Source organism: Lissotriton vulgaris, chromosome 3_1 (assembly GCF_964263255.1).
Source record: "Lissotriton vulgaris chromosome 3_1, aLisVul1.2, whole genome shotgun sequence".
Taxonomy (NCBI): Eukaryota; Metazoa; Chordata; class Amphibia; order Caudata; family Salamandridae; genus Lissotriton; species Lissotriton vulgaris.
In genome coordinates, this window is record NC_141689.1 from 1,862,152,208 (window position 1) to 1,862,175,950 (window position 23,743).

Below are 23,743 nucleotides of genomic sequence, written 5' to 3' on the forward strand. Positions count from 1 at the left end.
CCGGCTCATTCAGATGAAAATCCAAAGGCACTTTTGGCATGTACGTTGGATTAGTACGTAGTACTACCGAGTCCTTAGTGAATTGGATGAAAGGCGCTTTAGATGTAAATGCCTGAATATCGCTAACCCTTCTAGAAGATGTTAAGGCTAGTAACAATGACACTTTCCATGTTAAGAATTTCAGGTCCACCTTATGGATCGGCTCGAAAGGGTCACGCTCCTCTTGCAAGGGCCTCATCCGAAGACGACAGTTGGGGGTGAGAAGAATACAGGAAGAAATCATCCTGATGAAGGACTTGAACATGCGCACTGAAACGCACCTTTTTAACAACAGTGTCGCAGCCAACCGTATTCTTTCCTGTCTTTCCTTTGAGATAAATACTTGGGCGAGCTTGGTGTCCAGTGTCGCTCCCAAGAAAGTCTTTCTCCTTGCTGGCGTGAGGTGCGATTTCTCGAAGTTCACTGAGAAACCCAGGCTTTGCATCAGTGACAGAGTTTTTTTAATGTGAACTTGCACCATGTCGAAAGAACCGGCCTTGATAAGGCAATCGTCTAGATATGGATATATCTGTATCGACTGCAACCGAAGATGGGCTGCCACCGGGGCCAGTATCTTCGTAAACACTCTGGGGGCTGATCACAGTCCAAATGGAAGAACTTTGAACTGGAAGTCCCTGCCAGCCACTCTGAACCTTTGAAACTTCCGGTGCCTGGGAAAAATTGGTACGTGAAAGTATGCATCCTGAAGGTAGAGTGTTGCCATATACTCTCCCGCCGAAAGAAATTGGAGGATTTCTTGAACTGTCAGCATCCTGAATGATACCTTTTTGAGGAATTTGTTTAGGGCACGCAGGTCGAGGACGGGACGCCATTCCACCGACTTCTTGCGAATAAGGAAAAATCTTGAGTAGAAGCCTTTTCCTTTTTGATGATGAGGTACCCTTTCTATTGCTCCCTTCCGAATCATAGTATTGATCTGGGCAAACAGCTCCTTGAGATGTGCTGGAGGCGGTCCTCTTGGGGGGCAATTTGGGGGAGTTTTTACGAATTCCAAAATGTGACCTCTGGCTACCACATCCAGAACCCATTTGTCTGTGGTAATTTTGGACCAATTTAAGTAATTTTGGGATATTTTTCCTCCAATTTGGTTCGGGTTGGGACAAAGTGGCGGCAGGATGCGTTCCTCACTTTTTATGGTCTCTTCCTCGATAGTTAGATTTTTCTCGAGGCTGAGAGAAATTTCCTTTTCTCTGTCCGTAAGTCTGTTGCCGATATGGTTGGAATCTTTGGTTTCCCTGGGCGGAAGTATAGGAGCGCTGTTGGTTATAGCCTCCTCTATTAGAGAAATTCCCTCTTCCTCTTGCTCCACGAAAGGAAGACTTCCTGTATTGTAAAGTGCCCAGCGGACGTGCTGTCTCAGTATCCTTTTTGATGGCTTCAAGAGCATCGTCAACATGCTTTCCAAATAAGTATTCTCCATTAAATGCCATATCTATAATCCTTGTTTGGACCTCCTGCCGAAAGGATGTTGCCTTCAACCATCCTTGCCTCCTGAGAACAGCTGCACCCGCTAATTGACGAAATCCTGTGGCAGCAACGTCCACTGCTGCATTAATCATCTCAGACGAGACGCACTCTCCTTCCTGAAGGATCTTCTTCGCTTCAGCCCGATCTGGTTCGGAAAGTTTGTCCACATACGGCGAGATGTCCGACCACATCTGCCTATCGTATCTCCCTAATATGGCTAGGGAGTTTGCGGCTCTAATGGTCGTAGCTGCAGTTGTAGAAACTTTTTTCCCCGATAGAATCTAGACGTCTCCCGTCCTTGTCTGGCGGAACAGAGACCTGAGATGTTGGGTTAGAAGACCTCTTATGCGCTGCCTGCGCTACCACAGAGTCTGCTTTCGCTTGTCCAATAAGGCACGCTGGAGATTAATTTGGCGCCCTATATTTCTTATCTACTCTCGGGAGCACTGCTGGCAAAGAATTTGGCTTGGACATGATCTTCAGTCCTTCCTTCCATATGAATTCTATGATAGGTATGGTCCAACTCTGTTTTTGTGGTGTAGATTTGAAGTCATACAAGAAGCATTCTTCTTGTTTCGACTCCATGGTTATCATGAACCTCTTCGTTGCTCTATCCATGATCTTGTGGAATGAGGCAATGTCCACAGGAGGTGACTCAGATGTGTTTGCATTATAATCCTCACACTCCGACGATTCTGACCTATTGTCTAATTCTCCTTCTTGCTCCTCATGATCTGAGAACTCTTCATCTCCTGTCTGAGGAGCTGAGACCTGCGACGTAGACAATGCTGGACGTCCTTCTTCCAACGACACAGAAACCACTGGCTGTGTCCGCTTTGAAAGCGGCGTCGCTATTTTAGGTCTTGGCGTAGATACCTGAGAGTCACCTGACTCTGAAGGTGGGAAACGCCTATAATAATCACTGAGCATATACTGCAGATTGCGAAACAGTTCCTCAGGCATCTGCATGCCGGGAGCAGGCCTGTCCTCATGTGACATAGGCTCTGTTTCATCCATTTCTTCCTCCATATCATCTTGAACTTTAATTTGGAGGTCAGATGGGCTTCTGGCTGCTCCAAAGTTTTCATCTTCGTAGGATCCTTCCTCATCTGAATCCAAAAGTTTCTCCGGCACTACTAGCGTAGAAGGAATCGCCTCATTAGTAGCCCTTTTCTTCAACAGCGTAGCTGTAGTTGCAGGAGATGGTAACGGAATCCCTGATGACTGTGCTGACCAGACTTGTAAGGTAGTGCAGCTTGATAGAGGCGCAGTCAACGGGATCTCCGTTTGCTGCTGAATCTGTTGCCTCGTCGACGGTACCGTCGTCGACGGGCCCGTCGTCGAGGGTAGCTTCGTCGACGTGGATTTCGTCGTCGACGTGGATTTCATTGTCGACGGTAACGTCGTCGGCGAGAGATTCGTCGACGGTACAACTTTCTTCGTCGACGAGGAGCCAACCGTCGACATCATAATCGTAGACGAGGAACTCGTCGACGGTACCTTAGCCGTCGTCGACGGGACTATCGTCGACGACGAGATAGGCCTGATCTGTACATGAACCAGCGTAGGCGAAGAGGCCGAAGACATGACAAGAGCTGGCTCTGGAGAGGAGAAAGTCATAGTGCATGTGGTAGACGTGGCCACATGAGAGGAAACACAGTCCTTTTTTGACGTTGAAATTGTCAAAGGTGGCAACTGAGGAGGCACAGATTTTGAAGATTTTTTGGGAACTGCAGATTTCCCAGACTTCTTAGAGGGCGTACTATCCACCTTACCAGGTGGAAGAGTCTTTTTTGAATCACTAGGCCCAGGAATATCTAGAGAGGATTGGGCCTTCTTCGCCACCTTAGCCCTTGGAGATGAAACTTCCGTTTCAGCCTTCCTCTTAGTAGAAAGTAATGAAGAACCAGAGGCAATGCTTCCTACCTCAGATAAAGGGTCCTCCTTGTCCTTGAGTCTGTTAAGCCACAACAGCAGCCGTCCTTCTCTATCCCTGATGGTTTTAGGGGGGAAGGTCGGCATATCTTGCACTCCTTTGCCTTATGGTCAGGATAAAGGCAATATAAACATTTTTTGTGGGGGATCTTCTTTGAATAGTCTCTGCTTCCCACAAGAATCACAGGCCCTGAACAGGGATTTAGAAGAAGACATCTGTAAAACTTGAAGAAACTAACTGATCTAGAAGAAAAACTGAGCAGAGCTCAGGGAGACTCCCTTCACACGACGTGCGGTAGAAAATCTGAGAGCCTGGGCCTCTGGGGAGAACATTCTGGTGGGTGCTGTCGCCTGATTGGCTGCAATTTGGACTAATACATAATGACTAGGATAGTCACGATTGTGAAGGTTTTTTCTACTGTAGCTGGTGCTACCTTACTTCCTGGTTGGGTATTTCTGATATTTGCTATATGTATTATGGCATTTTATTGCTTTTATATATACCGTGGGACTCCCACTCAGACGACGGGGAATGATTCAGGCATGTGAATCTATGAAAGACACCCCTAATACTGCAGAACTTATACTACTGGGAGTGACAGGATTTAGGTGCTGCCTCTTAAGCTGGGTGAAGTGTCCTAGTCTAGCCCCCTGATCTGGCCCAGCGGTAGGGAACCCCAGGGCACATCTGCAGTGACTGAGGAAAAAAAAACCTCATCAAGCCTTCAACTCAACCCCCCCCCCCCCCCCACCCCCCAACTTCAAGTAACCAACATCCAAGGGCGCAGAACCATCCAAGCGCCAAGAAGTCTACTTTCCTATGACCAGAGATTGCTGGGGGATCGACCAGGTACTGGACTTGTGCTGCCCTGCGCACCCCTGCCTGCATTGGGGTCTGACCGCCCCACCTGTCTCCCCCCTGACTGACTCTCTCTGCCTGCCTGCCATTCTGCTTACATTGCTTGCTGCATCCCTTGAAAAGTGCTATAAGTGGTCCCCTCCTCAAGCGCTGTGACTGTCTTGCTCCCCTGCCTAACTACCTGGACTGCCTGTCAAGTGCTCCCTCTACCTAGCGCTGGAACACTGTTAAAACTGGAGTGCTGGGCCCTTGCTAAATTGTGCCCCTGTGAGCGGCGCTGCGCCTACTCCCGTTACCCCCGTCGAGTGAACTGCCCTCGAGGCGCTCCACCCTGGAAGTGCCATCCTGGTCGAGGCGCGCTATATGCCCCGGTGTTAACCCAAACGAGATTGCCCCCTCAGCGCTGTGTGGAGAAAGCGCGCTGTTGCACTCACCGCCGCAGCCCGGCCAGGCGTGGTAAAATCCGTGGGGCGGCCCCCGGTGCCAGGAGAGGGCCGCCGCGATTGCCTGCGTCTCCAGCCCCCGCTTGTGACCTGCTGAGGCGGCCCCCGGTGACGGAGGAGGGCCGCCGTGATTCCTGTCAGGCCGCGAGGGCCTGAGGCCTTCCTCCCCCTGTCACGTGGTGGGGGTTGAGGCATCTTTGGACACACCCCCTTGGGCGCCGCGACCGATGGCGGAAGCAGCCCCGGGCCGCTCGCACCACCTCGAGCCTGGGACCAGGGAGACGCAGTGCTGGGGAGGGCTCTGTCAGCGCTCCGAGCCCCTCCCTCCCCAGCGTGAAGCCAGCGAAGCTGCCCCGAGGCCAGAGGGAGGCCCGTGAAGAGCGCGCAAGTGCGTGGGCCTCCCCGGTCCGTCCCCTCACCTCCTGAGGCCTGCAGAGATCGGAGGGCTCCCTGAGTAAACGGGAGAGACCCCCCCTCCCCCCACCCACGCCACCGCAAGGGCCGGGAAGGCCGAAGAGCAGCAGGTAACCTCCGGGGAGGAGGGCAGTAGGCCCGAGGTCGCCCCTCCCCCGGGGTGAACTCAGACTAGGCCCCGTTGCCCCCCCCCACCTATTGTGCCTTGATATCTTGAGAGGTTTGGGAGGAACAGATACCTACCCTACTGAATCGTTCTGCCTGCCAGGAGTGCTCGGCCTGGAACCTGTCAATGGAATTGTGGGGTGATATTACACAGTCAGATAATCTACTTCAGTGATGGGTAGTGTTTAATGGCCGACTTAGGGGGATATTAAGCTCATGTTTCCTGAGATGTTTTCATGCCTGCTATAAGAGGATGACCTTTTCCCTGTACTGAATTCCTTGCAGGGGTGGGGTTCTACAGTTCCTGAGGGGACCGAACTGTGATACTTACTGATTCATTCTAATAGTATTCTGATGATCGGATTCTGGGTCGCAAAACGATCAGTATTCACAAGAAGAAATGCTTGTGGCTGTGTTCTTTGAAGTTTTCTGTTGAACTGAAAGTACTTGATGAAATGTTTTATCACTTTCTATGAAGTGCCATTTAGAAGGTGTTCATGAGAGGTTTAATGTGGTACTTTAATGCAATGCTAATGTTGCTTCTTGCAGGATCATCCAGGTTTATGAAATACCCTCTTTGCCTGCTGAAGAGTAGCATACTGCGACAGGCTGTGTTATTTGATGTTCCACTGCTTAGATGAGCTGGTTATTACTTTAATGACAAGTCTTACTGAAACTGCCTAATGAAATGCTTAAATGAAATACCTATGATTTGCTAAATGATTACTTGCTTGATCCAAAGTCTATATAAAAGATCTTGATTTACAAATACAACTAATGGTGTGGTCTCCATTATTGCGCCCACTTCATGTCACATTGGATGAGTGTGTTAAGTAGCTGCTTTACACGCAAGCCCCTGGCTGCTTTCCTGCTCGAGCCATGCTACCCCCCGGAGAGCTGGTGGTCCCAGTTCTTACATGCGGCATTTTGTGTTTTCGGCGTCCGCGAAGAGATCGATGTCTGGTTTTCCCCAGTTGTGGAAGATGTCTTGCATCACTTCTTGTTTTAGCACCCAGTCGTGTGCTTCAGTGAAATGCCTGCTTAGGCCGTCCGCTTGGATATTGAGGACGCCTGGTAAGTGAATTGCAGAGATGTTCATGTCTCGTGCCAGAAGCCACTTCCAAATCGCCTGTGCTTCTAGCGACAGGGGTCTGGACCTGGGGCCCCTCTGCTTGTTCAGGTAGTACATCGTTGTTGTATTGTCCGGAAGAACAAGCAGAGTAGTCAATTTGATGGAAGGAAAACAGAGAGGTAGATGTACCGGTCTGAGCTCCAGCATGTTTATGTGGTATAGTTGCTCTTTCTCTGACCACATTCCTTTGATCTGTAGTGGTCCCAATATGAGCACCCAACCCATGAGTAGTGGTCCCATATGAGCACCCCATCCATGAAGGGAAGCTTCCGTCATCAGAATCTGCTTGGGCAGTTCCTCTCGAAAGGGGACTCGTACGATGAGATGAATCCGTCGCATGCACCATTTGATGGAGAGCCGGACAGACAGAGGTAGAGTTAAAGTGTCCTCCCAACGATTGAAGATTTGGGACCACTGATCCTCCAGAGTCTGCTGTAGAGGTCTTATGTGAAGTTTGGCGTTTGGAACTAAAAAAATGCATGAACCCAGGAGAGATGAGATCTGCCTGGCCGTGGGCTGAGGTATCTTCAGGAGAGTTTGACACTGTTGGAGAATGGATGATAGCCTCTCCTCTGAAGGATATGCTCTTGCATTGACTGTGTCCAAAGTTGCGCCTCAGTAGTGCATCCTCTGTTATGGATTTTTAAAAATTTAAGTGTAGACCGAGCCGATGTAGTAGTTGAATGCAGTACGCGAGATGCTGCTGCAGAAGAGTTGGCGACGCACTCTTGAAAAGCCAGTCGTCCAGGTAAGGGTAGACGAAGATATGCTTTTTCCTCAAGAAAGCAGCTACTACTGCCATGCACTTTGAGAATGTGCGAGGAGCAGACTTCAGACCGAAGGGCAGGACAGTGAACTGGAAGTGGTCTGATTGAATGCAAAACCTTAGAAATTTCTGATGCTTTTGAGAGATTGGTATGTGGAAATAGGCATCTTGAAGATCTATGGAACACATCCAGTCCCCTTGATGCAGGATTATTTGATGTAATGCCAGCATTCTGAACCTCTCTCTCAGATTGAACTTGTTGAGATGTCTGAGATCTAACATAGGTCTGAACTCCTTGCTTGGACCTTTCTTTGGGACCAAAAAATATCATGAGTAGATCCCCTGCCGACGTTGATGCCATGAGACCTCCTTGATGGCTTCCTTTAGGAGTAGAGTGGGCACCTCTTCTCTCAGAAGATTTATGCGATGGATGAGTCTTTTGAGGAGGAATAGAAGGTGGAGGGGACTTGAACCTGATGGTATACCCATTCCTTACAATATTCAGCACCCACTTGTCTAGTGTGATCTTGGTCCCCTCTTCCAGGTAGAAACGGACACTCCCCCCACATGGCAGCAGGTGTGGACTGTCTGGAGTTCCCTCATCTTCCTCTACCAGGACGCTGGTAGGATTGTGATCTTCCTTGATTTTGCTGAGAGGACCACTGAGGGGTTTGAACCATCTGTTGGTATTGTCGCCGATCGCAAGGGCAGTAGCGTCGCTTGAAGTCCTTCCTCTTCTTGAGCCCAACCGCCTTCACTGTATCCTGTTTGGTCTTCATTCTGGACATTTCGTAATCAGCATGAGAGCCGAAGTGATGTGCCATTGAAGGGGAGATTGGGAATGCGATGTTGAGGCTCTGGCTTCAGACCCGTCAATCTCAGCCAAGCAGAGCAACAGGCACAAATCCCATTAGCATAACCATGGGCAGCGAGACCAGAGGCATCATCCGCTGCACTGATAACTTGATTGGCTACCAAGCCACCTTCATGCAGGATTTCCAGGAAATCTTGCTCGTCTTCTTTTGGGAGCTTCTCATTGAAGCAGGAAAGAGTCCCACAAAGAACGCTCATTACGACCCAGTAAGGCCGAGGCGCTGGCTACCTTCATGTAAGAAGCTGAGGTTGTGCACATTCTCTTGCCGACAGAATCCATGGCCTTACTGCTTCTATCTGGGGGAACCACAGACGATGATGCCCCATCTGATTCTTCCATGCCGCTGAAATAATAACAGAGTCAAGTGGAGGGTCAACCCTCAGAAAAAAGGGGTAGTTCTCGGGAGCCTTATATTTCTTAGTGATCAGAGATGTGGCTGCCCCCACCGAATGCTGGAGTAAGGAATTTTTGCAGAGCAGGCTCCAGCAATCCAGGCACTAGAGGAAGCAATGGCCTAGAGGAAGACCTTTGGTGCAGTGTTTCAAAGATGACCGATGTCTTGGTGGTGGAGACAGGCATTTCAATGTGAACTTTCGCAGCCCCTCGGCAGAGAACCTCATTGATGGTCAGAATATCATCAATGGGCGATATTCTACTCAGAGGAGAGGAAGAAAGAATAAGAGAATAGTCCGCTTTGGAGTCTGACGACCATGAAGAAGATCTATGGCTCAGTCTTCTAGGAGAGCGGTAGCGAGATCGGGAGGCCAGACTCCTAGGAGAAGGTGATGATCGCCTTCTTACAGATGGGGACCTTCGTGTCTTTCAGAAGAGTGTACGAACTGAATTATAGGTGATCTGGACCTTGAACGTGACAGATAAATCTTCCACTCTCTTATGTTCCCTAGCCATCTCGGTGAGATATTAGTTGGCCGGGCTGGAGACGCTACTGGTGAGGATTCAGGAGGGACTTGCACTATCTGAAGTCCTGGGGAGGAAGAAGCACTCTTTGACAACACCACCTGGGCGTCCCGCGTCGAACGGTCTCTCGACATTGCCCTATTGCAGGTGGAGACCCATGATCTAAGTGTGATCTCCACGACATCGACCTTCTCGACGTCTATCTAGATCGCGACCTTCTAGACACAGGGGGCGTTTTTCGAGATCTCAACGTCGATCTCCTCGGCAACAGATGTGTCGACGCCATGCGTCTCCACGCCGAATGCATGTGTTTCTCCGGCGTCGAAGCCCTTGGTATTCGGCTCGACGCCGATGCAATTGGACCTCTCGACGTAGGCAGTGATCTCGATGTCGGCACGGTCCCTCTCGGCGGCGGGCTTTGACGTGGATGTGTCGATGTCGAGCCCCAGCCTCTTGACGCGTAGGCGAGCCAGACTTGGACCGCCTACGCTTTGATGTCGACTTCATCTTATGGGTATTCTCACTTTGTCGCGTAGGACGTCTCGATGGTGAAGGGCGTTTCGATGGTGAAGGGCGTTTCGATGGCGAAGGACGTCTCGGCGGCGAAGGACGTCTCGACTTCGATTCCGACGGAGACTCAGAGCACAAAGGTATTTTGGATATTGATCTGTCCCTCGACGGCGTACGAGACCGATGTCTCCTTTTCTCATCTCTTTCTTTGCGCTCCAACCTTGTTTAAGAGGAGGGCTTCGTTGTGGAATGTTCGTGGACGACGTGTAAGGAAGATGTCATCCTTCCATGTTTTCTGAATCAGGCGCAGTCTGGCCTTATCCATTCCATTAAGGTTCATCTTGCTGCGCTGACTGCCTACAGGAAATGCCCTTCCTTCTTTCAGATCCCTGTGATCAAAGATTTTTTGGAAGGCTTGAAGAAAGTGTTCCCTCCTGTCCGGCTTCCTTCACCTTCATGGGAATTCAATGTGGTGCTGTCAGATTGATGAAGGAGCCTTTTGAACCTATTAATAAGGCTTTGTTGCAGCACCTGTCCTGGAAGGCGGCGTTCCTCGTGGCCATTACATCGGCCCGCAGGGTGAGTGAAATTCAGGTGTTGTGTTGCCAGGAGAACCTTATACTGTATTTCATGCTGCTAAGGTTGTTATGCGTACTCACCCTAAATTTCTTTCAAAGGTTATATCTGATTTTCATGTTAACCAGACCATAACTTTACCTATGTTTTTTCAGAATCCTTCCTCTCCAGAGGAAAGATCGCTGCATTCCCTGGATGTTAGGAGGGTGTTGAAATTTTATCTGGATAGGACCAAGGATATTCGTAGGTCAGACCAATTGTTTATCAATTATGGATCAGTCAGGACCGGTCTTGCTACCTCTAAACAGTCCATCTCTAGGTGGACGGTGTTACCAAAAGGCTAATAAGACCTTAGGGGGTAAACCTAAGGCTCATTCCACCAGGGGCAAAGCTGCCACGACGGCTTTGCTCCGTAATGTTCCAATTGCAGAAATATGCAAGGCGGCCACTTGGAAGTCGGTCCATACCTTTGCTAAGCATTACTGCCTGAACACTGATGCCAGGGCAGACGCTCAGGTTGGGCAGGCTTCGCTGCAAAATCTGTTCGCACAATAGTGGTGTTATTTCTCGTTTCTCCACTGCCGCTTTGGTGTGGGGATGGGCTTGCCATTCTATTCACTAGATTATGACTATACACAGAGATCCCCTACTACAGAAGGAGTAGTTTCTGTCCTGTAACTCCAGTTCTGTAGTAGGGGTATCTCGGTTATAGTCATAAGCGCCCGCCCTTCTCCCCGGTGGAGAGAGATATTCATGTAAGGAATGCTAGAGGTCTAGCGTGTTACGCCTTCAAAAAGAACTGAAAGTAAAAGGGACCTGCAGTGCATTCTGGGATACTGTGAAGTTCTGGAAAGTTTTCTAAAAGGCACAGTATCCTGTTCTGAGCCACATAATGAGAGCCTACGGGGCTTGTCTGTCCAGGTCTTCCTCTATATCATTCCAGAGGGGTTTTTGCTGTTTAGGCAAGGGAAATCTGGACAGGCTTTGCTGTTTGTGGATTTTTGGTGAAATTTCTAGTTGAAGTACTGGACAGTGTAGCCTGATTTTATAGGCTGCATTATCTGTCTTTAATTCTCTCTTAAGTGTCTGTGCAGTTCTCCATTTTTTCGACACCTTAAGAGATTATTTTTGATTGCTCTGGGGTCCACGCACATGGGCGGCACTATTCACTAGATTATGACTATACACAGAGATCCCCTACTACAGAACTGTGTTATCACAAAAAAATAATCCCTGCAGCACCCAGGAAACTGGCTCTTATTGCAGTAGTCCCTCCCCCACACACTTTTTGCCTTGTATTTAATGTAACTCTGACTGAAGCACACTGGGGTCCTGCTAACCAGGTCGCCACTGTTCCTTCCCCAAAACAAGAAAACTTGGCACTTGATCCTCATGTGGCCAGGCATTTAGCACCTCTGTAAGTCACTAGTAAGTGGTACCTCTAGTAGCTAGGGCATAAGGAGGGTCCTCTAAGAGCTGCAGCATAGTTTGTGCCACTCTAAGGGAACCAGCACCAAATTCATAGAGACTGGTACTGCAGGCTTCTTGACAAGGTGCTCTAAAAAGTGATAACACAATATGACAGACCCTTCCCCCCCTACAGCAGCCCTAAGGAACGGCGCATTATATTCCATGTGAGGACATGTCTGCATGAGCAGATATGCCCCTGTGCTAGCCAGCTCAATTACTGACAGTATAAGTGAACAGGGAGGCCATCTTAAGGTATGTATTGGGCACTGGTCAACATGAGTTTCCCAGCCACACAATTGCTTCACTGAAACCTATGTTGTTTGGTATTAGACACTTTGTATTAATAAACCCAGTGATGGATTTATTATTAAATACACCCGGAGGGTACATTAGAGGTACCCCCTGAACCCTACTGACTTGGGACCAACCCTGCCGGCATGCTGACTTCGACAATTGTACCATATGATGACTTGTCCTGCAGCTGCTTTGTCTCCAAAGCCTCGAAGACCTGCCAGCACTTCGACCAGGAACCAAGAACTCCCATGAACTAGTTGACCCAAAGGGGCCTGAGAGGACTTCAAGACCACTATGGGCACCACTGCATCCATTGCTCCAAGCCAGAGTTGAAGTAGCCCAATGGTGTCAGTGTGGTTCCTCTAGCCTTCCCAAGAACAAGTCCACTGTGGTTTGACTCCTCGAAAACTCCCTGACATCGCTTGCAGCCTCGGTTTGCAGGTCCCCTCTACCGTGACTGCTCTGGGTAAGAAAAACCCAACATCTAAGGACAACTATGCACCCGTCGCCAATGTAGAAGAGGATCAAAAGTGTCCCCAAGCCCCTGAGCATCGTGAAGCCTGAGCCTCCATGTTGGTTCAGCCAGACTGGCCACCCAGTCAAAACCTGCAGCCTCTTTATGCGAAGACCAATTGCTATAAACTAACATTGACCACCCAACGCTGTATTGCACCCCTGAATCCGGCCGCCCTTGTGCCCTACACTAAACTTAAGTCCAAGAGAATGGTCTCGTAAGTCGCTGTACTGTTCCTGAAATGTCGTATTTGTTTTTCCTCCCATAGGAAAGAAAACATTGACGCTTTCGAAAAATGCCCTAAGTGTCAACTGTTTGAAAGCAAAAGTATTTCTATTGAAAGACGTACTTACCTAATCGTATTGCTTCTGGTGCCTAAATATATATAAATATAGGTGTTATTTTTATACATTGCTGTGGATCTCGTGTTTATTGACTATTGTGTGTATTTGCAAATATCTAACACTCGTCTATGTTGAGCATTAGGCTGCTCGACCAAACTACACCATAGAAAAGTACCTTGGGATTGCTAAAGCAAGACCCTCTCCACTAGTAAGGGAATACCTGGACTCTGCATGACATACCCCTTTCGCTTCCTACATCTCCTCCTCTAGGAAGGCTGGTAAATCATCATATCAAGGCAGGAGGCTTCAAAAGCCTCTGTCGCCTTTGATATGCGACCCAAGGTTTCCCTAGACAGGGGAGATACCAATCACCTGCCCTAGGCCCATCTGGCCCCAGGATAGGCAGGGAAAATAGCTATGCAGGAGACGTGTTGCAGTGTCAATATAGTAAATAAAGGAAAACTGAAATCCACTCATCGTGAAAGTGACAAAATAGTTTTGTACATTTGATATAAAAACTGAAAAATTGTTTGGGTTCCCATCATGCTTTTTTGGGGTCATGCAACACTATTCCTGCAAAAATCACCTAGTGGTATAACATGTAGCCTCTATCACAAACTGTTTTAATGAAAAGGTTCAATGTCTTACCTCCAGATACTAGAACTCCATCAGAATTGACTGCCAGCGTGTTGATAATCGCATTATGGCCAGAAAGGTTTTGAATGAAGTTTCCATCTGGGAACCTCCATTGTTTAATATTATCTGGAGAGCCAGATGCAAATGTATACCTGAAAGAAAATTACATCAAGATTGAGGGAAGAAGGGACAAAATGTCAGTGAAATAACACTTTCTGTACTTTCCACGGTCGTTTCTTTCCTTTTTAACTAAAGACTGCATGTCAAGCAACCCATATTGAACAAAGATAGAAAGTTGGAGCAGGGATTCAAGAAATGTGTACACAGACATTATGTAGTGTATGATACGAGATTGAACTTGGCTTGCATAATTCACAGACAAAATTTCATCACAGCTGAAATGTCCCTCACGTTTTGCAAAAATCACAAAAAAACACAAGTAAAGCTTCTTAAACAGTTATGTTGCTCTGCCTGCAATGTATCTCTAATGACTTTAATGAACTTCAAATGCAGTGACGTCACTAGCACTAGACATCATGTTTGCTTTGTAGCCTTTGTCAGATGTCAATTATGTCACTTGTGGAACAGGAAAACAGACATTCACCAGACATGGGCCTTTGCAGAACAAGCAGAGTACACTGAAAGGCAGAGTGCAATCACAAGGTCTTGCTGATCAGCTCAACTTAGTATACGCTCAAATAGTCCAGTGGTTAATAGTAGAACCCAAGTTGAATGCGCAAGTTATTATTTCTTTTGCTTAAGGGCAATTTATTTTTTATTTTGTGCTCAGTCTCTGAATAATTAGAATATTATTTTGTTTGTTGAAACAAAAATGGAGAAAGCGCACACATATCCTAACTGGATGTTTAAACAAGCATGGTCAAGTTTGTGCAGCCAGTCCCAAATATTCACGTTGGCAAAATTAGGGATCTGTGGCAGTGGGCCAGAAAGTGATTTGCCAAAGTTCACACAATGTTGTCAAGTTTGAGCTATTGTATTACAATGTGTGGCTCCTGGCTGTGCCAAGAGAGATCTATTCACTAAACCAGACGTGTGGACAAGTGAGCGTGTGCATTCTCTACAGACTGTACCTGAACACAAAAAAAAACATATCAGGTAGTTGTTTAAGCAAAAACACTAGAAATCCCCAAAGTCTACAACTGTGATCCCTCAAGACTAACATGCAACCGTCAAGGCCACTTTCATATTTCATATTAATAGTGTATGTGCATAAAGACGGAATAGTCTCAGAACTGTTAGAATAATCCTTTGGCATGGAAAAATGGTAGAAAAGCTCAGATGTCTACATTGAGAGTGACTGTAAAGTGTAATGAAGTCATCAAACAACGCAGCCTAAAAGTTTAAAAAGACGTAGGAACAAAGTATTAATCTGTAGATATGTAAAGTTGGATAAGAAAACCTGCTTCTCTAAAAGTGCCGAAAGCTTCAGTGTGGTTTAACCTTCAGAAATAATGCTAAGTAGAGCATGCAAGTAAATCACTTTCACATGCCCATTTTGTTCTTCAAAAGGGTTAGAGGTTCTGTTCAAACTACTATGCTCTTAAGCAAAGTGGCGATTTTTTAATGGCTCTCATGAGAACCTTAGGGCGCCCATCTCTTTACATCAAGATCACAGCATTATAAATAACTAGTTTCATGGTATATTCTTCTTGATGACATGGCAATTCTGGATACTACCGAGACATGCTTAAAAAAGCATCTATTGTTACATAGAATGTCGATGTTCTGGTGGCATAGCCTAACACCAAAGCTTCTTCTGGTACCTTAGGCCGTGGATCCCAGTTGGCTTACAAACCTTTACAACCTTGTGGCCTGATGAAGTGTCAGGACTTTCAGATTCTTTATGACTCCCTTAGTACTTTTAACCATATGACACCACATGAATATGAGATATTTTGAATGTTCTGGTCTCCATGCGGTCATATGTTTTCAGTGACGCAAATCAGTTTAGCATTAAGCTCATCTCATTAGCACATGAATTTTTATTCTTCTGCTGTCATGACTCTCTGGATGCATAGCGGTCTCAAAGTATGGCCATGTGGCACCTGGAATCATTAAGAGGCCCGATCCTCCAAAGGTAGATCCCTGTGCAAGAGTCGCCCCTGGGGTATGGGTCTGAATCACAGTACATTTTACTGTTTTTTCACCTTGTAGCACTTACTTGTGGGCAGCTGCCCAATCTGGCCTCTTGAGCCTGCACCATCATCTTAAGAGATCATCTTTGAGGTCTTTTAGTTATTCTTTCAATGTCGAGGACTTTGTGACATGGATAGCCTTCTCTTCCCTGTGACCCTCATGAAATCGCGTACCCTCTAGAGATCAATTATGTTATGATGTCAAAGCCCCCCCTTGAGTTAAAGATCTTCATTACTTGGAGGGGACCCACCAAAAATCAAGGTTGGGTTGAGTGAAGCCATGTATCTACACCAGTGAGGTGTGATCAATGGAATGCTCATTATAAATAAAAAAAAGTTGCAGTTCCCTTTTAATCGTTCTGCTGCATATATCCAATTCAGAGCTCTTTATTCTTTAGAAAAAAAACAGGAAAAAAAGCACTGCTCTATGTGCTATGAGGAAAAGTCACCTGATTATCAAGGCAATAGGATGCAACCTGATATAGGTTTTGTGTATTCAGACAGAAGAAACTCCATTTCAGAAGTACAAAGAGCCATAAACAAACATTAAGGCGTAGAAAGGGAAAGCTGAAATAAGGACAATTCCTTACTGTCTAGGATGCAAAACAACTGCTCTCACAGACTTTTTGTGATTTGTCAATGTTGTGTGTGTTTTTCCGCCTGCCATGTCCCATAATCGTATTGTAGTGTCATGGCTTCCTGCAAAATAAAGAAACTTAATGTAAACAAAGCAACAAAATTCATCCAGAATAATCATATGTAAAAAAAAATTTTTAAAAAAATGAAATAGAAAAAATTAGGAAATATGGCTCCCCACCACAGTGCCAGGGCAAATTGAGGAATTCCACCGGTCAGTGGGCTAGAGGTAAACACATGCCTGTCTACATGGTAAAATACACTATGACATCAACACTGAATGTTTTCTAGCACACTTTTAGGCACAAATGTAAGATAGGAGATGTGGCTCCATTGTCTTAAACGGTCATGCTTCTCACAGCAGGGTAGTCTCCTTCCTCGAGAACACACAACAGAGGCACAGATAGGTGTGAGGTTACTGCACTGTCATCAGCCCAAATGAAGGAGTAATCAGAGAAAGAAAAACAATTGCAGGCTTAGTCTGAAGGCTTATTCACCTTTCACCATAAAGTCTGCCTTCTCCCCTATCGCCAAAACCATCCACCAAATAAATGTTTTGTACAACCTAAGAGCTCTAACCCTTATTTCCTCAAAAATATTAAAGTGCACCATAGTAAAGATATTAAACTGAACATGTAAGATGTACTCAAGCTACTGTGATTTGAAATTTAAATGTACATTTCCAATTACAAAACAGGAAATCAATATTGTAGAATAAATCTCTGCAGAGCTCCAGCTTACCAGTTACAATTTGTGGTTCTGCCGCTTGACATCTCACTGTTGCCACTGCATTTGTGTGCCCTTGTAAGGTATGTACTCCAGCTTTTGTCCTCACATCCCAAATCTAACACAGAAGAGTACATTTAAGTAAAACACTTTAGCTCTCATATAGAAGGAGTCACTTTTCAACATAGAAAGTTTCACAGATTTTTGTTTTTTAATACATTTCAGGGAAATCGAAATTTGCTCAATTCATCAAGTCCCATTCCGAGAGTACCACATATTTAAAGTCACTAACAAACAAAAATCACTTATGTCAAGTATATGGTTACAAGTTGAACAAAAGTATACGTACACGTGTAGCACATCAGCCCTATAAAGCTGGCATTAGCCTGATGTCTTAATCCACTTGTTTACAGATAGAAGGAAGTAGATGTAATGGATTTGTACATGTCTATCACAGCTTGAAGAAAAGTGTAGCAGATTTGCAGTCTGTTAAATGAGTCAATATTCTGCCTAGTACAGGTGGGCCCATATTTGTAGTAAAATACTCTTCTATTCACCTTACTCCCAGTCAATCCTCAAATCAACAGTCACACCAGCTTCCAAACACAAACCCTTTCTCGCCTAAAGAAGCCCCTTCAAGACCATAACAATTGTCCCACCTGACACACGTACCCAATAACATTGTAATTGGTGGAAAGCATAAAAAAAGCTATTTTCCATGCCTTCGGTCTCCTAAATACCTTTATCCCATTAAACCACTCTCACCCATACATTTCCCACCGTATTCATATTACGATAACCCAAATGCACACTCAAAGAATAATAACTTATTTCTATCATAGATACTGCTACACGCAGAATCGTAACTTTGTGAATCTATACCAAAGCAATGCCTCCTCCAAAGAGATGGTCTGAGGAGTGGACCTACATCAGGAAATCCAGCAGTGCTAAGAGAGGAATATGACCCTCACTTTAGATTTCAGAATCAACACTGCAGACTTCAGATATGATGCAATAGTGCATTGTGAAAGCATAGAGAGATGTCCAAGTGACTGCCTAGCAGATATTCAAATACTACCCACCAGGACCCCCAACCACTCCCACTGCCCTCGCACCCTAACCCCCCTGCACACCGCCAGCAAAGCCAAGGCTGTAGTAGCAGATTTTGTCCTGGTGGAATGAATCCTAAAGCCCTCAGAGAGATACCTCTTGGCCAAGGCAGAACACATTTTAAATGAGAGGACAATCCATCGCAATACAGTCCATTTCTGGCAAGAATTTATTTTGGTCACACCATCGAACACAACAAACCGTTGTTCATCAACAGAATACTCCTTTGCTAAGGGTCCAATCGGAATGGCCTCTTTTTAATTGGATGCATTGGAGAAAAGAACACAGGGAGCGTGATGGACTGTGCTACATGCAAAGGTGACACTCTGGGGTGATTGAATGTCCTGCTAGTGACTTACGTAGGACTCCTAGAAGGAGCCACTTATATGAGGCTGCTGGAGTGTCTGACTAGGGCGATACTTAGGGTTGACTCACAGTTACGTGAGAGTCCAGTCAGTAACACACCTAGGACCGCCTAGTGATCTACAGCATCGCATGCAGTAACGTCTGAGTGTCCTGCAGTGACATGCATAGTGCTGCTAGTGTCCTGTTTGAGTGCTGTAAGAAGGATGGACTGCAGAAAGAATGTGGTCGATTCACAGTAAGTGAGTAACAACCATTTGCAATGCGATAGGTATTGCATTTGCAAGAGTTGGGCTATTGGCATTGTAATGACAATACTTTTTATTTGAGTTTTTTCAAACCTGCAAGTGGTGCTTAAATACCCACATAGTAGTTATAGCCCTTGTTTACGAGAAGCAAAGCTGGCAGTAACAAAGGCACAGTTAACGCCAGCCTTGCTTCTCATAAGTGCGTGTTTATACACCGCTTGCAGATTTTCAAAACACAATTAAACAACATTGTCATTTACAATGCGAATAGCTCAAACTCTTGCAAATGCTAGACCTATTGCATTGCAAATGCTTGTTACTTTAAGTCTCACTTTTAGTCTGGCTGGAATCCTGCTAATCAGGACCCCAGCCTATCTGCTTTCTCCCTTACATTGAAATACATGTACTTTGGTGCCCTCCAGATTAGATACTGGGGTACCCTGATCAGTCCCTAGTATATGGTACACCATGTACACAGGGTATAGGTACTCCAGAGGCCTCCCATGGGCTAGAGCATGTATTATGCACCCATGAGAGGCAATACAAAATGGAACTCGAGGTCTGCTACTGCAGCCTAGGCAAGATGGTGCATGCACCACTTACTTTAGATCTAGGTTCACTATATCAAATGGTCACAACACTTAAAACTTATTAGTCACCCCATGGCAGGTCTTCATAATCCTGAAGGCAGGGTGCTGGGTTTTATGTGAGAGGGTGCCCATGCATGAGCAGAGCCCCTCTGCAGCCTTCGGAAACCATTCTCCCAGTTTTTCTGAGACTCAGCCGGACATATAGGTAGAGGTGCATAATAACGTCGCGGTAAATGCTATCTAGAAAATGGCTGCATAGAAACATATTAGGTTTGGTGTCAAACACCTTGGAATCATACCTCCACACCAGTAACTGGTGTTGGAGGTATGATTCCACCCTTCTGAAGCGACGCTCGTGGAGACACTGGTCTACCCGGTGACAGCCTTCTCAACCCGGACAGCACAAAATGGATGCTGCCAGCCAGAGACACATTCCTGCCCCCCTGCTGCTTAGCCAAGCTCGAGCAGGGGAAGGCAGCACAATAAACATCCTGTCACAGGGAGGTGTGACCACCTTCCAGACAGGGTTTAATGTACTGGGGCTGGGTGGGTGTACTCGGAGTGCCTCAAAGTTTGCACTCGGGGCACATTTTGTGTCCCTGTGCATAGTCCAGCTCAAACCAGTTCTGGGAACCATTGGCTCCTGCTCTGGCACGAAACTGGACAAAGGACATGGGTTTAGCCACCCCTCTGTCCTGCCACTCCCCTAGGAGGGTCACCTGAATCTGTCCAACCCTCTCCCGTGGGTATAAAATGGGTTACCTGGCTACAGGACATTAGATTTTAAGTGGACAAGACTCTACAAGAAGAAGCCACTGACCTTCGACCGACTGGACACCTTGAACTTCGTTGGACCTCGACTGACCTGGACTTCATCCACCTTTCCGTCCGAAGCTTAGTTTGTGCCGCGACTCCATACAGGCTCTGTGAAGGACCTGTGGGGCACTTAAGACATCAGAAGAATCTCCCTTGGGGTGAAGGATGCACTCCCCTGCGTTCTAGGCACCGAAAGCGCAACTGACCAGTAGCTGCTCCTGAGCTCCTGCGAACTCCGAAGATTTTAGCAACACAGGAGGTGGTTCCTAAAAGTACCGGAGGTCGATCTGCCCTCTCACCGAGTTTGAGGCCAGCATCCCTCTTGGGGATTGCGTAACCCGAACACCTGTGCACCGCGTCCATTTGCAAGTGCATATGCTTGTTGGTGATTCCTGAGCTTGTGCTTTGGACCCCGTGTGCTACTGACCCCGAGCAGTAGTTGCACTAAAGAGCTCCAGCCTTCTCGCACGGTGTGCTCCCTTGGCTAGTGCTTTGCAATCTTGATCGAGGTCCCCTAGCGACTCCTGGTCCTTCGGTCTGAGGGTCATCTTGAGTGTTCTTGGGCTTTCCTGGTAGCTCCAGACATGCCCTGACTCTCCATTACTTGGAGAGTCCACTGGACTTCGCTGATCCACACCGTAACCTGTTTGTCCTTCCTGCGTGTATTGCTGTTGCCAAGGCTTGTTGGTGCTCCTGCCGAACACCGACCCCTCAGCACTCTACAACCTTGTGGCTGCAGAGTCAAGCATCCCTTCTTCATACCTGAAGGACAAGACATCGGTGGGCATTTGTCTACTTCGCACCTGGTCACTCTGAAGTGACCCAGACTCGGACCCCTCTGCTTTCAGGTTCCTTCCATCCAGGATCCAGGCTTGGATTCCACCGGACCCTTTTCAACTTCACAGCAGCAGTACTTCTTCACTTCCTTCCATAGAGAACCACAAGAGTTTCCAACGCCACTTCAGACATATGCACCCGGCTTCCCTGGGTTAGGTAACTTCGATACTACGGTATCCATGGGTGGGGCGGCTCTTTAAACTCTTAAGTTCCGAAGGGTTTGCTCGAAGTCCTCCTAGAAGGGCACTTAAACTTCAACTTTGCAACCGCGACTTTACCCATAGAGTTGTACGGAGCATGCGGTCGTGTTTCCTCACTGCACCCGTCCTCTGTGGGCCTCCTGCGTCATCACCTTGGGTGGCTCCTTGGGGTCCCAGCAATTCTACGTGCACTAGGCACTGTCTAGTCAAGTCGTGATTGTCATACCACTTTTTTAGTATATGGTTCGTTCTCCCCCTGGAGCCCGCTGTGTATTGTGCTACTTACAACTGTTCTATTGATCCAGTATTGTGTGCTTGTTGTTCTAACCTCGTGTAGAGGATAGCAGAGTGCTATATTAATACATACATATTTTTATATAACTACTTGGGGGTGATATTCTGGTAAATCAAGCTGCTTCACATTCATTCAAGATTAAGCCTGAAGGCTGCTCTCCATAGCTACTATTAGGATAGCTTTCATAAAAGCTATCTTTGACCTCATACATCATAAGTGTCATGTGGATTGGTACAGGAGCCCACTTTAACTAGTGGACAGCATATACCAAGTCACCTTCTCACAAATATAAACTTACCTCTTGTCCCCTGTCAAATTATTCTATGATCCTTGAACCCTACCAATACTAGCTGGCACCACCCTCTCTCCAAGGAGAGTTACAATAATATCTATTTGGGCCTGCTCTCTGTGACTCTTCCAACCCTTTAAGTGAACCTCAAAAATCGAAAGCGCACAGAAAACTCAAATCCCAATCTAGTCAAGTTTCATTGTGTTAACTCACATATGTACCCCCACATGCTTCATAATAACAGTAGCTGTTCACATCATTAAAATAAATATTACCCAACACCTGTACATTTACCAAAAAACATCCAGTTGCCAGCCCTTCTCCAAAACAATAGAAACTGTTTCAGAAGTACACCCAACAAACCGTGACCCACAATTTCTGATCATCTCCAATCAGAAGCCCCCCCGTTGTACTAAAAAAAAAATTTCATAACATCAATTTGTAACAGGCACAAATATCTTTTTTAATCCGTACTGGCAACTGGGAGGGAGCCTTGACACTGTTGACAACTATAAACATCTATCAACAATTACTTTAATAAGCAAAATGGAAGCTACACTCTCCTGAACCCTCCATGTATCTCCCAAGCAAATTCAATTTGCTCGTCGACTAATCTGCCATTTGGGTATCATTGAGATACAAGTGGAAATCCAAGGCTCTGTATAGGTGCAGCCTCCAAGGGGAGCACAAATGCAGCTCAGTAGGCTTTGGCTTAGAAATCCCAGCACCGTCAGTAGTTGCTGCCTTCTATAAAGCCAATGCAGGAGTGTATAACAGGGCGTCATGACCCTTTTCTGGGCCCGGAGCACACAAATACTTCAGGCAAAGTACTTGCATCACTCCAATGAACTGATGCATCCACAGACATGTGCTACCGGAAGCTGCAAGATTATTAGGCAGATAGGGTCTCACCCAGTACAGTGGTTTTCCAAACAGTAGGCGGCAGCAGCAGTGTCAAGCTGCAATTATCAGGGGACATAGGAACGATAAGAGGTTTTTGGGACGCAGTTCCCAGAGTAAACTGAGGAGAGACCTGGGCACCCACTTGCAGCACGGTTGCCCCTGGCTAACTCTCAAAGTCACTCTGCTTTTTTATGGGTGATTCCCAAGCTAAGAACACGTTGGGTCTTCTCCTTCTGGATAGCCTTCTTCCGTATGACTAAGTAAGCTCCATCCCTCTCTGAACAAGAAGGCAGCTTCTGGGCGCTAGGCAGAACCTCAGCTCCTCCAGCTAAAACTGCAGACTTCAGGTGATGTTCCACATCTCTGGGATACTGGTTTTCAGGCATATACCAGGCCTTGTCACCCAGCAGTTCTTAAAGTAAACCCTTCCTTGTTTACAAAGAATTGCAACAAAGTGGGGTGGTTTGGTCCCACTTTTAAAAACATGTTCTAGGTAGGGAAAGTGCATACATTGTCTGAAGCTTCAGAACCAGTTTGGGGTGGCAGCGTTACAAGGTTCGCGATTCAGTCTATTAGGCTACATGTTCCCTATTTGCTCTCACCTTTCCATTTAAAAAAAGTTTGTGAAAATGTTTTTTGTCAATATTTTATTTCTAGAGATAATTTTTCTGCATTTACAATTAGCTGTTATTTTGCAGTATACAAGTGAAAATTGTCAATACTAACATTTATAGGCTGCTAAAAATAAACTTAAAAACTGAAAATGGCTTTTCAAAAACGAAGTGTATGTATATATCTATATAAAAATATTTAGTAAAAAAAAGGGAGCAAGGATTCCACAAGTGAGTGGGACTAATGACTAATAATGATCTCCTGGAGAATATAACTTGTTGTTTAGAAAACTAGAAAATAGAATGTCAGAATTAATGATCACTGAATGAAAACAAATTTGGCAACAACTGCCTGGGTTTGTTAGCTTTTCCCACGTGGGCGCCTTTTAATCATACACAAATAAATGTTATGCTTGGAAACACACATTAGGTAGCTACATGATATGTTAGGATTTTTCTACTTACTCGTGCAGTAGAATCTCTGCTGCAAGTTACCAAGACATCAATAGTTGGGTGCAAGTCCAAGCCATATACAGCACTCAAGTGGCCATGATAATGCCTAATGACCTAAACAGCAAAGAAAATC

At 46.2% G+C, this 23,743-nt stretch overlaps 1 protein-coding gene across 1 annotated transcript in view; it reads right to left on the bottom strand.

Annotated features, from left to right (window-relative positions):
- Positions 1–23,743, bottom strand: part of PLRG1 (pleiotropic regulator 1) — a 165,243-nt gene that overhangs the window by 44,130 nt on the left and 97,370 nt on the right. Inside the window, exons 10-13 of the mRNA XM_086962327.1 lie at positions 23,623–23,724; positions 16,911–17,013; positions 16,124–16,232; positions 13,390–13,529 (exon numbers count right to left, since the gene is read on the bottom strand). Coding sequence (XP_086818453.1) covers positions 13,390–13,529; positions 16,124–16,232; positions 16,911–17,013; positions 23,623–23,724 — 454 coding nt within the window. The remainder of the gene's footprint in view (positions 1–13,389; positions 13,530–16,123; positions 16,233–16,910; positions 17,014–23,622; positions 23,725–23,743) is intronic.